General features: G+C 40.1%; 2 protein-coding genes across 4 annotated transcripts in view; one reads left to right on the top strand and one right to left on the bottom strand.

Moving 5' to 3' along the window:
- Nucleotides 1-13,209, top strand: part of LOC136690754 (growth arrest-specific protein 7-like) — a 55,696-nt gene extending 42,487 nt beyond the window's left edge. The window contains exons 8-14 of the mRNA XM_066662716.1: nt 694-768; nt 3,203-3,281; nt 4,703-4,831; nt 5,390-5,513; nt 9,354-9,433; nt 9,547-9,645; nt 10,658-13,209. Coding sequence (XP_066518813.1) covers nt 694-768; nt 3,203-3,281; nt 4,703-4,831; nt 5,390-5,513; nt 9,354-9,433; nt 9,547-9,645; nt 10,658-10,771 — 700 coding nt within the window. The 3' untranslated portion in view covers nt 10,772-13,209. The remainder of the gene's footprint in view (nt 1-693; nt 769-3,202; nt 3,282-4,702; nt 4,832-5,389; nt 5,514-9,353; nt 9,434-9,546; nt 9,646-10,657) is intronic.
- Nucleotides 13,210-13,537: 328 nt separating this feature from the next.
- LOC136690753 (myosin-16) overlaps nt 13,538-15,738 on the bottom strand; it is a 73,749-nt gene continuing 71,548 nt past the window's right edge. For all 3 annotated transcript variants that reach the window (XM_066662715.1, XM_066662714.1, XM_066662713.1), the window contains one exon: nt 13,538-15,195. In XM_066662715.1, coding sequence (XP_066518812.1) covers nt 15,043-15,195 — 153 coding nt within the window. In that variant the 3' untranslated portion in view covers nt 13,538-15,042. The remainder of the gene's footprint in view (nt 15,196-15,738) is intronic.

The raw sequence follows: 15,738 nt of genomic DNA, 5'->3' as shown, positions 1-15,738 counted from the left end.
GCGCACTGCAATAATCTAATCTCAATGTAATAAAAGCATGTATTAATTTTTCCACATTTGGCAAGGATGAGGCATTCTTTAATTTAGAGATGTTACAAAGATGTAGGAAAGCTGCTTTTGTATTGTTATCTATGTGCTGATCAAATGATTTGAGTCAATGATGACCCCCCCAGATTTTTAGCTGATGAACTTGGAAGAATAAGGAGATCAGCAAAATGTATAAAATATCATTTAAACCAGGGATGCCTCCCAACACCACACACAGTTCTCAACTCCGTGCTCAAACATCACTCATTTGCCTTGCTGTGCCCTCCCTGCAATAGCTCCTGCCCTCCACTTTGGAGTGATCCAGCAAGCGCGCTTAGAGTGTGATGTGATATGTCTTATCTAAACTTGACAACAAAGTTGACAGAATTAGCCTTTGTGATAGAATATGCCTGTTGCAATCAGCATTTGTTGTTGTTTATGTGCCTTATGAACACTTCCTTACAGCATAGTGCTACTGTCTGAAAATTCCTAAGCAAGTCTCTTTGAGACCACTTAACATTTATGGCACGTTTGTGATTATTTATAATGAATGTTCAAAGAATTAAGTGCCAAACGTCAAACTAGTCTTGGCTTATCAACTACGTTAGACCTAATTGATATTTGATTTCTCTCCAGACTGACACAGTTTTTCTTTGATCTCTTTAGAATCAAGATTGAGGAAGAGTATGCCAAGAATCTGCTGAAGCTCTCACAGATCTCTCTAGCATCTCAGGAGGAAGGGTAAGTGTTCAGTTACAGCAGGTTTTGGGGGATAAGTGAAAGGGTTTTCCTTTATACTGGCTCCTGACCATGGCATCTTATCAAGCATGCAGTCTGACACACAGTAACCTCTGGAGGGTTTGATGTAAAGTCTTACTTCAGAATGGAACATAAGAATGCTTTCCTTTTGAAGGGACCATTGCCTGGGTATTCAGGGCTCCTTGAACTCTAAAAAAAATTGCATTCAAAAATGCACTACGATATACTTGAAGGATCTAATTATAGAACCTTCTTGCTCTTGCTCTATTTGAATCCATTACAAGATTCCCGAGGGTCTAATTATAGTTTTTCCCTTTGAATACACATATTAAATTCACTGTTTTAAACACTACATTGCATACAATCTACATTGCATACATGCATCTGAAATATATGATGTTAGAGAGGATATAATGGTTATATGGCATTACAGCACCTATTTTGGAGACATAATGGAGCCATGAATTACTTTTACATTGACAAGAATCAAGACATGGAGGAATGTATCACCCGTTTATGAATATTTGCCCGTGTTGTGGCCAGTCAGATTTCAGAATAGGACTTAACTCCAGACTGCAGAAGGATGGAAGGAGATATATATATGTATGTATGTGTGTGTGTGTGTGTGTGCTTTTTTTAATTTTTTTTTTTTATTATTATGTGTTTTTTTATTTATTTATTTTTTGTCTATTTGTTTTTTTCACTCTACAAGCCCAGTTTATTTCACCTTCAATTTTCAAGCACTTACTCTGTCATAAAATCTTAAGTTGTCACAGAGCACAACTGCATCTTGCACTTTCAGCTGCCACACCAGTTCGATAAAGAGGCCTAACTGTTTCATCCAGAATGTAGATCATGCTGTAGTGGTCCGCCCACTTTCTTTTACAGACAGGCGCCACAATGCTCTCATTATTCTGCCTCTCAACCCGGGTTTTGTTGTGACTTGTGGTGGCCATTGTTCTCCTGGTTGGTTCCTGCAGCCATGCTCAGAACCTCTTGTTTTTCCTGAATTTGCTATTTGTGCAGTGGGGATGTAGACGGCATTGTTGCAGGACTGCAGGCAGTGACCTTTCGCCACCTCTCTGACCAATCGTGCTGTCTTTGAAACACAGCACAGGCATAATTTCAGAACCTATGCCGTCAGCAGAGATAAACCCACGTTAAATCGTCACAACTGAGGTGAATCCTTCTGTGTCATTCAGTATTAATATTCGTAATTTAAGAAGTTAATTTCATCAGCGTTCTTGATACAAAAGCTGATTTATTTATTTAATAACTTTTTTCAGGCATGTTATTAATGTCAGGGCATCTTGATTAGCCTATAATCTGTTGGCAGTAAATACACCCATTCCATCACTCCCCACTCATTTCTAGTTTAAGCCACACCCACTGTCAGTGTATAATTTATATAATATATATAAAGTGCTCCTGTGAACATAAAGTTTGAACTTTTTTTAACGCGTCTGTGTGGTGGTGTTTATATGTTGATTACCCATACTGAGTGAAATAAGCAGTCAGTGCTATACAATCTCAAATGTATGGCACTTATATCTTAAACCTAAGGAACCAACCCTGTGAGATTGTGGGCCAGGGCTTTCAAACTGAAATCGAGTGATGGAGGGGATAAGTGGAGATAGATGTGGGGAATAATTGCATATTCGTAGAGCCACACGTACTGAAGAATGAAGATGAAGGTGCAGAATTATATATATATATAGTTTCTGATAGTTGATCTTTTTGGTAGCTGTCGCACTCATGGTCCTCATGGAGCTTGCTCTCCTGAAGGCCAGTTCTGTATAGAAAGCCTAAGGAATGTGTTACAAAAGTAAATTCCACACGCTTCACATTCAAAGCCCTCCTTTGAATCAGCGCGCTGTAGCAAGAGGAGTGCTTTCACTGACGCCTTGGGGGTCCTATTGGCTCAGGCTTTGAGAAAAATATTCAGTGAATGCCTGGAATGAGGCAGTAAAGGTTTACCCTTGCACATTCTCTGCCTGGTGATGTTTGACACTCTCCCTTAAGAATGATGGAAATGTTCCACTGTAAAAGACTAACAAATAAGAATATGTTAATATCTGAAGCTTTTAAATTTCTCAAACAGAATTCATAATGACTTGTAAAGACAGCAGTTTGCCATTTATGCAGTTGTGATATAGACAAAGGCATTTCAAGTGCCAAATATGGGTTACAGAAGTATGTGCAATACCATGCATTATATCTGAACAGTTTTTTTATTTATTTATTTTTCATAATTAATCCAGTGTGATGTATGCTTCTGAACATTTTTCAAGTGTACATTTGATGAAGTTTGACAGGTCAGTTGGAACCCTTAAGGTTTGGTGGTGAATGGCTTAGGTTTAAAAGGACTAATATGTCCACTGTGCAAAAATCATGGCTGGTCCTTATCTGTCCTCAGCACACTTGGAGATGCCTGGGCTCAGCTGAAGAAAAGCTTGGCAGATGAAGCTGAAGTTCATCTCAAGTTCTCTTCTAAGGTAGTTTCTTTTACTACTACTTTCCACTACTACACAATTTCTAAACATATAATACAAAACACGTGCATACAAAAAGTCAAGGAATAGCAATATACAAATTGAAGGACCTGGGTAGGCCACACCTGTATCATTTGAGAAGTGCTACCTTGTGAGTGAAGATGAACACTGGCAAGGAGTGTTCATTGCAAGGAGACTTGAATTTTTGGAGTTCGAACGAGGCATGATACTGTGTGCCAACTGTATTGAACATACAGTTTCGGAAGTTCTGCAGGCAATTAAAATTCCTCGATCCACAGTGTTAGGTACTGGTTAATACGCCATAGAAGGCATACACCGTACCACACACGGGAGTAGAAATCCCACCAGAGTTCCTGGGTGGTCCACGGATTTATGGAGTCTGTGCCACACAGGAACACTCAAATGCAGCCCAAAACAATTGGTACCGTGACCCATTGGATCATGTTCCAGTCCTCCAGGATCCAGTTAGTGACCTCACAAGCCCAGATGAGGTGTTGTGTCCAGTGTCTTGGTGGAAACAGAGGCAGTGGGCCTTCTGCTCCTATATCTCATGGAAGATAAAGAATGCTGCACTGACTGAGTCACTTGTCTGTTTGCATGAATATTTCTAGCCCGACAATGCTGGTCACAACCATCGAGCACCCATGGGCAGCTACTGCTCTGTCCACTGTGTGTGATAATGCCAGTACACACATATCACTGTGGATCAAGGAATATCAAAAAACAGCTTCCGAAATGGATTGTCCCATCCATCTGGCCCCATTATAATTCCTCGTTCAGATTCGGATAGTTCATCTCGCCATGAGCACTCTGCTCAGCGTTTAACTTCACAAGGTAACGCCACATAGGTGTGGTCATTCCAAAGTCATCCCCTGAGGTAATACCACTTAATAATCCACACACATCCTGGTATTTCATAACTTTTGGCATGTCAGTGTGCATCTATAACATGCAGTCCTTGTGTATATTGGGTATAAAATAATATGCTGCATTCAACTTGTGGAAGCTTATCTTTAATGAGGAGAGGGTTTTGCGCAGCTGTTTGGAGGAGAATGCAGAGTCATATTATGGATCCTGGAAGATAATAGCGCAGAAGTGTTCATGCACTAGCTACTGAGGGCCCTGTTACACAAGCCACTGTTAGCCATTAATTGTACAATTGTATTGCTGTTAGGGGGATGTGACTCAAATGTGTTATGTAACCCAAAGTCAATAACAAATATTGGGTTTTAGGCATTATTACCTGCTAAATTTGTTTTTATATGTGGTTTGAGATGAATCTATAATTGTGTACGGGAACCATCTCACACCTAAATTCATACAATATTATAATGTCAATAGCTTCATTCTTTATCCCTTCTTTATTCCATATTTAAACATATAACTCCTTTTCTGCTTCCCAGCTGCAAAGTGAGGTGGAGAAACCCCTCCTTGTGTTTCGAGATAACTTTAAGAAGGACATGAAGAAGTTTGACCACCACATCGCTGACCTCAGGAAGCAGCTTGCTAGTCGATACACTGCTGCGGAGAAGGTACTATTGTGTTTCTGTGGCAGTACTGTGCTCAGCCTTGTGCTTCATTAGTGAGGTTTATGTAATACAGGAACATGTGAACATGTTCATATCTCCTACACACAAGACTGAGGATTTAGGTCCGGCCCATTTAGCTTTTCTAGGATTTCATGAATCCTTCTCATACATTATTAAAGCTCCACATTGTTTCTCAAAGCACTAGACCATTTCCTGGCCCTGGAGAGTTTCAAAGCTCTATAAATAATCACGTGGCCGTGCCCCTCACACATGACCTTGAGATGGAGAACGCAGTCGTTTGGGATTGAAGAGCTAGAGCCATAAACAAACCAGCACTGACAAACTGATCTAATTTCAGTGCTGTCATTCTAGAAGCTGAGACCGAAAAAGACCTTCAATGTAAAATATAGGAAAGCAATGAAAATCGGTGGGTATTGAGAGAGAGGGAGAGAGCTGTAATTTGAAACAATGCATTACGGGATGAGTATATGTGAAATAATACTCAGAAAAAATAAATATATATACTAAAAGTAACTCTTGTCGCTCCTTGTGGCCTGAAAGGCACGTAAAGCACTTGCAGACCGGCAGAAAGACCTGGAGGTGAAGACACAACAGCTGGAGATCAAACTGAACACTAAGATTGAGGAGGACATCAAGAAAGCCCGCAGGAAATCCACACAGGCAGGTCAGTGTGAACCTGAATTACCAGCACTTTTGCAAGCCTTGGGTCTAAATATGTTCTTTAGTTTCTGTGTGAAACCAACAACAACCGGTCTGGCTTTTTGTTTTGTATTTTAAAGATCATGATTTTTTTCAGTTTAAAATATGTCTGAAGTTTAAATATCGCTCCTGTCTGAAATATACATTTAAGCATCTGCACTATTGTCCGGAGATACCTCAGCCATCAGAAGCCAGGTGTCAAGAGGGAATAGAGTGGGCAAATTCAGGTCCAGAATAGGGTTGGGTGGCATAACTGTATACCACAGTATTTAAAAATGTATATGTTATCTCAAAATCAAGGTGAGATTTCAACATTATCATGTGCCTGGTGTGTCAAAATTCTGTTTCCTGTCTGACCAAGGAACACTATGTAATATTTTTACCTCAAAATTACAGCTTTAAAGTAATTTTGATGCTTCACTAAGCACTAATAGAGCCTCTGTCATTGCTACTCAGGGCTCAGCACAGCAGAAACTGTACTATGTAACTTGGGAGGATGTAGTAAAGTGGTGGTGTAAAAATCAATTACAGTAGGGTCAGCCACAGCCACAAACCTTACGTAGTGCTCCTTTAAATTAATGCAGCTGATTGCAAAAATGGACGTAGTATCAACCAAGCATTCAGAAATTGATAAATAACAATTGGAAGTGAAAGTGGAGAAAATAGCCAACAGAAAAAAAAAACTATAATTCAATTTGCTGTTATTTTTCCTTATGTAGAAATTAAAGTGTACTTTAAGGACAATCTCCACTTTTAATCTTTTTAAATTAAACATTATTGATAGACATTTAGGGCAGCGTAGCAGGTAGTGTCACAATCACACAGCTCCAGGGACCTACAGGTTGTGGGTTCGATTCCCGCTCCAGGTGACTGTCTGTGAGGAGTTGGTGTGTTCTCCCCGTGTCCGCGTGGGTTTCCTCCAGGGACTTCCTCCCACAGTCCCAAAAGACACACGTTGGTAGGTGGATTGGCAACTCCGTAGGTTCCTTAGGTAAAGTGTCCGTAGGTGTGTGTGTGAGTGTGTGTGTTGCCCTGTGAAGGACTGGCACCCCCTCCAGGGTGTATTCCCGCCTTGTGCCCAATGATTCCAGGTAGGCTCTGGAACCACCATGACACTGAACTGGATAAGCGCTTACAGATAATGAATGGATGGATGGATGGAAATTTATCATTTTAAATGTTTACCTGGATTGGTCATTGTCATTCCCTGCATTTGTATGTGCAACAACACATTTTTTTTTTGTGACGGGATATTGCATTATCCAGAAAATACTGAATTACTTACAAATAAGGAAGTAAACGTAGGAGAAATAAAGAAAGGGGGAAGTGAAAGACAGGAAGAGATTTGTAGTCCCAATTGGTCATATCTGACACGCTGGCCAAGAGAAAAAAGATAATTTACTGGATCCATTAAACAATAAACCTTCCATTCAGGTGAAAGGAGGCTTAAAGAAGACAGATCCGGCTCTGCAGAACCAGAAATCCATAGGGAGGAGTTGGATAAGATCCAGCTCCTCCTTCATTATGTTTTCATTGGATTAGACTAAAATGGACTCCTCCCAGTACAACCTAACCCTAACCCTGACCCTAACCTCCCATGAAGAAGGAGTTGGATGTGGGCGAAGCTGGAATTCTGAAGTGGATTTCTGGTTCCGCAATGAGGAGTATTTGGGGGACGTGATCAGTTTAGTGTCGGTTTTCATGAACCAAAGCGTTGTTTTATGGCGGTCTCTAGTGGCAACAAATGGTCATTATTAGTAGATGATTCTGAAGGGGAATTCCACAGATCTTTTCCAACTTCAGCCTATAAAATCAGTTTAATGCTAGCAAAGTAATTTCAAATGGGTTTGATATAAAATGGTGATTTTTGTGTTGTGCTTGGGACAGGAACCAGGTGTGGGACATGAACGGTGTGTAGCACAAAGATAGTCATTTACTTGGCCAGGATCTATGCCAATAAGCAAAAGTTCTCTGTTTAACCAAAGTCAAGCCTGGCCACTAGGAAAAGAGCTGAGCGACATTCCTATTGGGCACTTCTCAACTTCCAATCGAGTTTCAGGGTTGTGGTGGGTCCAGACCCTCCTGGCAATCCATCGCAGTCTGGCTAAATCAAAATGACTGTTTTGTGGAATGTATTCATTTGTATTAAAAACGACATCGACAATTCTGGGGAACTGCTGCTCTGTCTAGTTTGTTTACATTCAAAGCTCCACGTTTTTTAAGGTTGAATGTTATGTTGGAGGGAAAAAAACGGCATGTGTTTGTATGTGGCTAAAGTTAACTTGTCTCTAAGATATATTCTCTATTTGAATTGTAGTGCTTTTGTATTGTAGCATGTTCATTCTGTGTTTACTTTCATGCAATAAGTTAGTTCCACGTTTATTAATTCATTTTTATTAAAAATAATACAATATTACCCACTTTTTTAAACCTTTACCGAGACTGACGCTTTGTAAACACATTAGACCAGAGAAAGCTAGCAAATGGTGAGGAAACACAAATTTATAAACATTTATAAAGATATAATATATATTATATATATAATATTAAAATTTTGAATGCTGCCTTTAACACAATGTTTGCTGTAATAGCTTCTGCTCCCCTGGAAATATTTACATTTGATCATGAGAGCATTATTGAGTTCAGCTACTGAATTCTGGATCATAGATTACACTCCAACTAATTCCAAAAAGGATTGGATGGTGCTCCATAACTCTAGTGGTTTCACTGAACCACAATCAAGTGTCTGGAGGATGTAAAATAACACAAGGTAGTATTTTTACAATAACATTAAAGCTTTAAGATCATTATGATGATTTACTGAGCTGTAATAGGGAGAACTTAATCTCTGTTGTTGCTACTCTGTGTTCAGCACTTCAGAAACTGCATTGTGTAACATTTGGAGGAGGGTAGAAAACTCCCCCGCTCCCCCATCCCCTCCTCCTTGATTTCAGGACAGTGCTGTAAAAGTGAATAACACTCTGCAACTGTAGGAGGAGGCCAGGAGCAAAAATACCAAATCTTACATAGTGTTCCTTTAAGCACCCCTAACTGACAGCTGCTATTGAGAACGTATCCATGTGTAGCTGCTTAAGAGAGTCCGATTACTTTTCCTGTCTGTCTGTAAAGCTTCTACGAGCAGTGTGTGCACAACTTAAGGTCGCTCGTTACTTACAGTAAGGGTTTGCTCTCATTATACAGTTGGTAACAATGTGTTTAAATCAATCTTTACCTACTTCACGCCACCCTCAGCCACCAGAGGGAGGTACAGAGCTTCGGTACATAATCAGAGACCCTCAGAGACCTCAGTTTTGTTTTCAGAGTGCTGACACAATGCTAAGCTGGTGATTTATTAAGCCTTTTGACTTGACTCCTGGATCTCACTGTCCTCTAGCTTTTTCCAGACCTTATCTCCAGGAGCCTGTCTCCTTAGTAATCCTCTGGAATGTTCCACCTCTTCCTCTGCTTTCTAACACTGCAGGGTTTTGTTCTTAGGGAAAATTGACTTTGTTTACCAGGTTTGTTGTTTAGCACTGGAGTCGCAACTCCCATTTGTTTGTTTCGGCCCACTACAGTGTAACCCCTTACTCTCTAGTTGTAAGAGAACATTTTGAGTTTCCTTTTTAACCTTTCAGGTTAGCTAGGTTAATTTGGATTGTCTTTATGTTTATTTTTTAATTTAGCTTTGCGTTTAAGGTCTGTCTCTGTTTCTAGTTTGTGGCTTAACCCAGAGGACCCCAGACACTGAGCTCTAAGTTTAATTGGTCTATTACAGCAATACACATGAATGTATTTTTAATTGCAGGGGATGATCTGATGCGATGTGTTGATCTGTATAACCAGTCTCAGTCGAAATGGTTTGAAGAGATGGTCACAACAAGTCTGGTAAGACCATTACCTTAGGTTTAAATATCATAAATTGGATAATGTGATCAGCTAACACATCATAAGGACTCAGAATAATGGTTATCTTTACACATTTTGTCTTTGTTTTGTAGGAGCTAGAAAGACTGGAGGTGGAACGTGTGGAAATGATCAGGAAACATCTCCGTCAGTACACAACGCTTCGCCATGAGACAGACATGTTCAACCAAAGTGTAAGTCTCCTAATATACACATATCAGGGGAGATGATTTAGCCACAAAACACACATCTGCATATTTTTGGTGCTTTTTCCCCTGCATGGTACCTACTCCACTCAACTCAGCTCTTTGCTTTTTTGGTTTTCTATTAGTAAAATTTGGCACTTCATACCTGAACACTGCTGGTTTAAAGCGACCTGATTAGGGATTAACACATGACGTGTAAACCTTGTAGAGCTCTCATTGGCCAGAAAAACACAGTCACAACAAAAGGCAGACATCCAACAAAAGTTCCAACTCAGCAGCTCGTACAATTACAACATGGTCTTTTGAAGAGTTTCAAACTCTTCTTTGATCTGTGGCTGACACAACAAGTGGTTGACGGTGCAACAAGGAATGAAAAAACTCTACTTGAACATGCCTGAACATGTCCATGGAGCTGTGTTCAGTCCCAAAAAACAACACCACACAATGAGTAAACAACATTAAAGAAACCGCCAAAGTTTTGGTTTCCGAAGCCTGCAGTTCCTATTAGAGATGGTGTTTCCTGACGTCACCAGCTACTTTTCAGGGTGAGCCATGTTAGTGGAAAACCAACCAGGCACCAGGAAAAAAAAAGCTAGTTGAGCCAAGTAGAGCTGAGTAAAGTAGTTACCATGCAGTGGAAAAGCACCATTTAACAGTACACAAGGGAAAAATAAAGCATGATATGAAATTGAACTTTGTGGTCATTGTACAACGGGACCACGATATTTCAGCTCTGCACTTATCCCATCCATGGCAGTAAACACACACACACACACACACAGACAGAGGAGCAGGCAGCCACCCTTGACACCTGGGGAGCATTTTGGGGGTTAGGTGCCTTGCTCAAGGTCCATTCTGGTCCCTAGCCTCTTTTTTTAACCATTAGCCCTCAGCTGCCCCACACAATATGTGACCCGTGTGAACATTATAGCGCATTTTGTTACATATCTTCCTATGTTAAACTCAGCAAATTAAAATGAGTTGTGTGTTTTATGTCCAGACCATTGAGCCAGTGGACAAACTCCTCCAGATAGTGGACCCTGTGAGAGACAGAGAGCTGTGGGTGAAAGAACACAAGACCGGGGATGTGAGGCCAGTGGACATGGAGATCTAATGGAGCTCTGATACAGACTGTTGTTATCTCAGTGAAGGGGCTGGCCCTGGGAGGCTATGGACAGGTTTTCCATTCAGGTATGTGAGCTGAATATCAGTCATGGAATCTGGAGGAACATTTCCCTGGAACGTAAACACATTCCACTAATCAGGGCCCTTGAATGGACCTGCGGTGTCTGAGGAGACGGAGCTCTACTGACCAAAGCAGATTGTTATAAAGGCTACTGTGGCAACCTTCAGTACCTAACAGACTGGCAACTCTGTGTAGATTCTTCTTTCTCTTTCCATTTCTTATCCACTGTCGTACATACACACAGAGAAACTGGAATTTGCAAGATGCAAAGTATTAGAAAATGTTTGTGGAATTCTTGAGAAGTGACCAAATTTATAGACATACAGCGCTGTGCAAAGGTCAGAGACTACCCTTCATGTTTAGCATTTGTCTTTGAGATGAAATAAAAGATGGCCTTTCCATAATAAACAAGGAATAAGGTAAATACGTAAAAAGATACAGGAATGTCTTAAACCAAGTTTAAAGACGTATTCAAACATGTAGAGAAAATGGCACTCTATGAAACGTGAGACTTCAGGACCTCAGCATGCAACCAGCATCTAAAACTGAACTTAGAAAGTTTGGGAAATTGTCCCTACACATCAGTTGTTAAAGCATCTGTGTCATCGTCAGTTCAATATTTGTTTCTGCTTTTTTGCTCATGCTGAAAAGCTTAACTGTAGTTAATATTTAAAGGCTGTTTTGACTCAAAATGAAATAAAAGAAGGATGGTCTTTGACGTTTGTAAATTACACACAACATGACATGATTAAAGAAAGAGATAAATGATGCTTGTAGCTCAAGAGATTGTTTAAACAGATCTATTTAAACTGCTTGTTATCATTTTTCATTGCTGCTGCTAAAGACATAATGCATTCCTTGGTTCCAGTACATTATTTATAAGCTACAGCACTCAAAACACATAATTCTCAGACACAGGCTAAAGGTTTCACAGCCTCAGCCTTATGAGATGTGTAATTTCAAGACAGATTTTCCATAGGGGCAATGGCAGATTTTATTTCACACCCCGAGGTTTACAGAGACAGAATGAAGGCACAGCTGATCACGAGTAGTGCGTCTGTGACTTCTGCTGTAATGAATACTCTGTTTTTATTCATTATGTGCATTTCAGATAGTTACTTTTAGCTGCCTGTACACTACTGTACACAGAAATGACCGTAAGAAGCTGGATACACTAAGCCGACTGCGCTCTGATGCACCACATTGAGTTGTGGTAAAGATATTGTAATAAGACATTAGATATTCAGTATAATCACCTCATTATACTAATGAACTGGGTCATCGTTAGAGATGCAGTGATATGGGAATTTTCGGTCGATGCTGATATCCAATATTATTTATGCACAAACACTAAATGGCCAAAAGTTTGCAGACACTTCTTGCAATTAATGACTTCAGCCATAGGATCCTCTGGAAGGTGAACAGGATCTTAAGGTCACTATATTCAATGCCAAGTGTTGGTTTGAGGGGTGTATAATCCCCCTTATTTGATGGACTGTGGAACAGAAAAACTGCATTATGTGGTGCCACAGAGTTCCATCTAATTATTCTGTCATCCAACACCAGTACCCAACATCACTAATTAATGTGACTGAATGTCATCAACCCCTTACAGCAATGTTTCAGCATCTAAAGGGTCCCCAGAACAACAAAGCTACAACGAATAGGGACAACCTATTAACATCCTCCATTTCTGAAAAAAGTCAGTGTCCTCAATGTTTTAGCCATGTACTGTGTGTTTATAGGTATTTTAACACCAGTAAATATCTCTGAATGGAGACTGGGCCAATATACATTTATATTCAAGTTCACCTTCACAGATTTAGAGACACAGGCCAAGGGGGACATGCTGACATTTCTGAAGGCACTGTGATAGCAGTCAAAATTTGAATGCACTTTTTATTTTAAAGTGAAGTTTGTGGAATAAAAGGGACATTGATTTTAATCAGCAGCTGTCATGAATTCAAATTAATATGACACTTTGCTGGTCTCCTTAGTGTATCCAGACCTTAATGGTGATTCAGGACCGCATGTTGTGGTCAGGAATTTCAGGGGGCAGATGTATTCCGTAACTGTTTTCTAACAGGACAACAGTTCAATGAACAGCAAGACAAGTGTAACTTCTCAGCGCTCGTGTTTTATTTGATTTTTTCTGTTACTTAGTAAATCTGGCTTTGGTTACCACAAAGGGTTAAGTGGGGGACAGGCTACACATTTCTATCAGAGATGGACAAATTATGTACAAAAAATAGAGGTACAATAATATATTGAAATTATTTTGCACAATGCTTATTTTTTTACCAAATGAACTTAACACTGATTTTAGTTTTTCTATTGTCTGAAAGAGCCTTTGACTAGTTTCCCTTTTTTTTTTCTTTTGCTTATTTTATAGCTACAGTATTATAAGCAAGTTGCTTGAAGATTAATTTTTGTGGGATTAGCGATGTAAATGTTGTTTTCATGTCTCTGTTCGAGTGATGTTCAACATGTGATATATGCTACGAAATACACGTACCAGATTCTCTGATTAATCCCTGAATAGTTGCATTTCTTTTAATATGTTGCTTAAATGTATTACTTTTAAATAATAAAAAGAACTCAGAATGTGTTTCTGTGTAATGTGTCTGATACAAACTTGTAAAAAAATGTGGCACCCATTTTCACATTTTATTGTTAAACATTTGTTTTACATTTTGAAGGACAGTGAGTACATGTTTTCATTTACTGATACATTTTGAGTGTATCAGGTTATTTTCCAGAAATTGCAGGGATTTGTCACGAACATTTTCACTTGAAGCAAAGTTGGAATGTAAGTAAACATATGCACAAAGATTAGTGTAGATTAGTGTAAATAAAACTATGATCTTTAAATACTCATTTGGTATATTTCCTTTTAAGACGCATTAGAGACAATCCACCAATCGTTTAATCCTGACTTTTCATATCTAGACTTGGCAAAGAGAAAAATCATACAGTGCTGACTGTAAGTAAGTGGACAGTGGTTCAGATTTAGTTGTGTTGGCTCAGTGCACACTCAGTCCACCTGTTTGATGTGGGTGGGGGATCATTTTCAGGACTGCAGTCATAAAGCTGTGGTGGTGGTGTGTTACGGTTCATTGTGCTGGTATGAGTGGATCAGACACAGCAGTGTCGCTCAAGTATTTAAAGCCCTCAATGTCACTGTTGGACTGAGCATAGTCCCCCAAACAAAAACATCCAGCCAACAGTGTCTCGTGTCCATTGATGAAGGACTGGAGGGCGACCAACACAAATGTGCAGCAAAAATGAGCTACTCTATGTGACTTAACATCTACAGGGTGGACCAATGAAGTAGGAGACTAAGTGGACATAGTGTTTAAAAACTACAGCAGCACTGCTGTGTCTGATCCACTCGTACAAGCACAACACAACCACATCAATGTCACTGCAGCGCTGAGAATAACCCACCACCCAAAGTCATACCTGCACTGTGGTGGTGGTGGTGTGGGGGTCCTGACTAGTGACTAGTGACGACAAACACAAACTCCTGTTATAATTTAGAGTTAGGAAATAATGTTTTGGAGGCTTATGTCGGCTTAGTTTCAGAGCCTCAAGCAAACATTGAGCTTTGTGCCAATGTATTCTTCTCTTTAGTGGCCTATCTGACACATTTATGTCTATGTGCTTGATTTATTTCAACTGTTTTTCTTTGTCATTGTCAGACAAAGAAATGATCATAGTCTTCAACGTCCTGCCAAGTTTGTTGAACAGGATGTTCCTGGTTTTTTTTAAACAATGACAGCACACCTACTTGTATCAGTTATCTCTGATTTAAGTATTCCGTATTTGGAACGTAGAATCTAGGAGTAAACACAGAAGCAAGACCTGAGTTGTGACTCTTGTGTAGTTCACCCTATACAGACGTAAATTAAAGCTGTCACTTTGCACTTAACCTCATGCTCACGGCTTGTTCTTTCTTCTCAGGCCGACAAGCGGGAGTACAGAGCCAAACAACTAAAACTGCCCTTGAACGCGCTCCATTTCAAACAAATGCCACAGTGAAGTAAACAAGGAATAATACTGAATATAGATGCTTGTCTTGATCAGGATGTATGATATGTTAGCATTAGATGTCATCGAAATCTTGCATCAGAGGTCTATATTCGTTCCAGAATCAATCTCATGTCATAATGAAGGTCAGGCGTTGGTGGCGAAGTGATTCAGTCGATCATCAGTTTCTTGAGGGAGTTGAGATAGGTGGGGATGAGGGAACTGACTGATTCATCATCATCTGTGAGGATCTTCTCCCCTCTGCCCTCAGACCCCACAGAGCTCGGGGATCTTACCACTCCTGGATACGGAGTGCTATAACCCTGTGGTGAATTGAAAAAAAGAATTAACAGGTAATGAGCATATTATGAAATAAGTCTACAAGAACCTTCTGTAACATCTACAAACATATTTGTTTATTCATTCATTCATTGTCTGTAACCGTTTATCCAGTTCAGGGTCGCGGTGGGTCCAGAGCCTACCTGGAATCATTGGGCACAAGGCAGGAATACACCCTGGAGGGGGCGCCAGTCCTTCACAGGGCAACACACACATTCACTCACACTTTTTGAGTCGCCAATCCACCTACCAACGTATGCTTTTGGACTGTGGGAGAAAACCAAAGCACCCGGAGGAAACTCATGCGGACACTGGGAGAACACACCAACTCTTCACAGACTGTGTGACTGTGTGACAGCTGTGTGACTGCAACACTACCTGCTGCACCACCATTCTGCCATATTTGTTTATTTTGGACCATGCTTTAAACTGACACACTGCTGAGGTTTGCAATCAAATAGTGTTTGAGCTCAGCCAGCAGTTGGTCTAAAGACAAGGGATATGGGTTCAAATGTATTCAGCACATT

The sequence above is a fragment of the Hoplias malabaricus genome, chromosome 3 (genome assembly GCF_029633855.1).
Source record: "Hoplias malabaricus isolate fHopMal1 chromosome 3, fHopMal1.hap1, whole genome shotgun sequence".
NCBI classification, from domain to species: Eukaryota; Metazoa; Chordata; class Actinopteri; order Characiformes; family Erythrinidae; genus Hoplias; species Hoplias malabaricus.
Note: the sequence above shows the minus strand (reverse complement) of the source record. Positions and strands in the feature narration are given on the sequence as shown.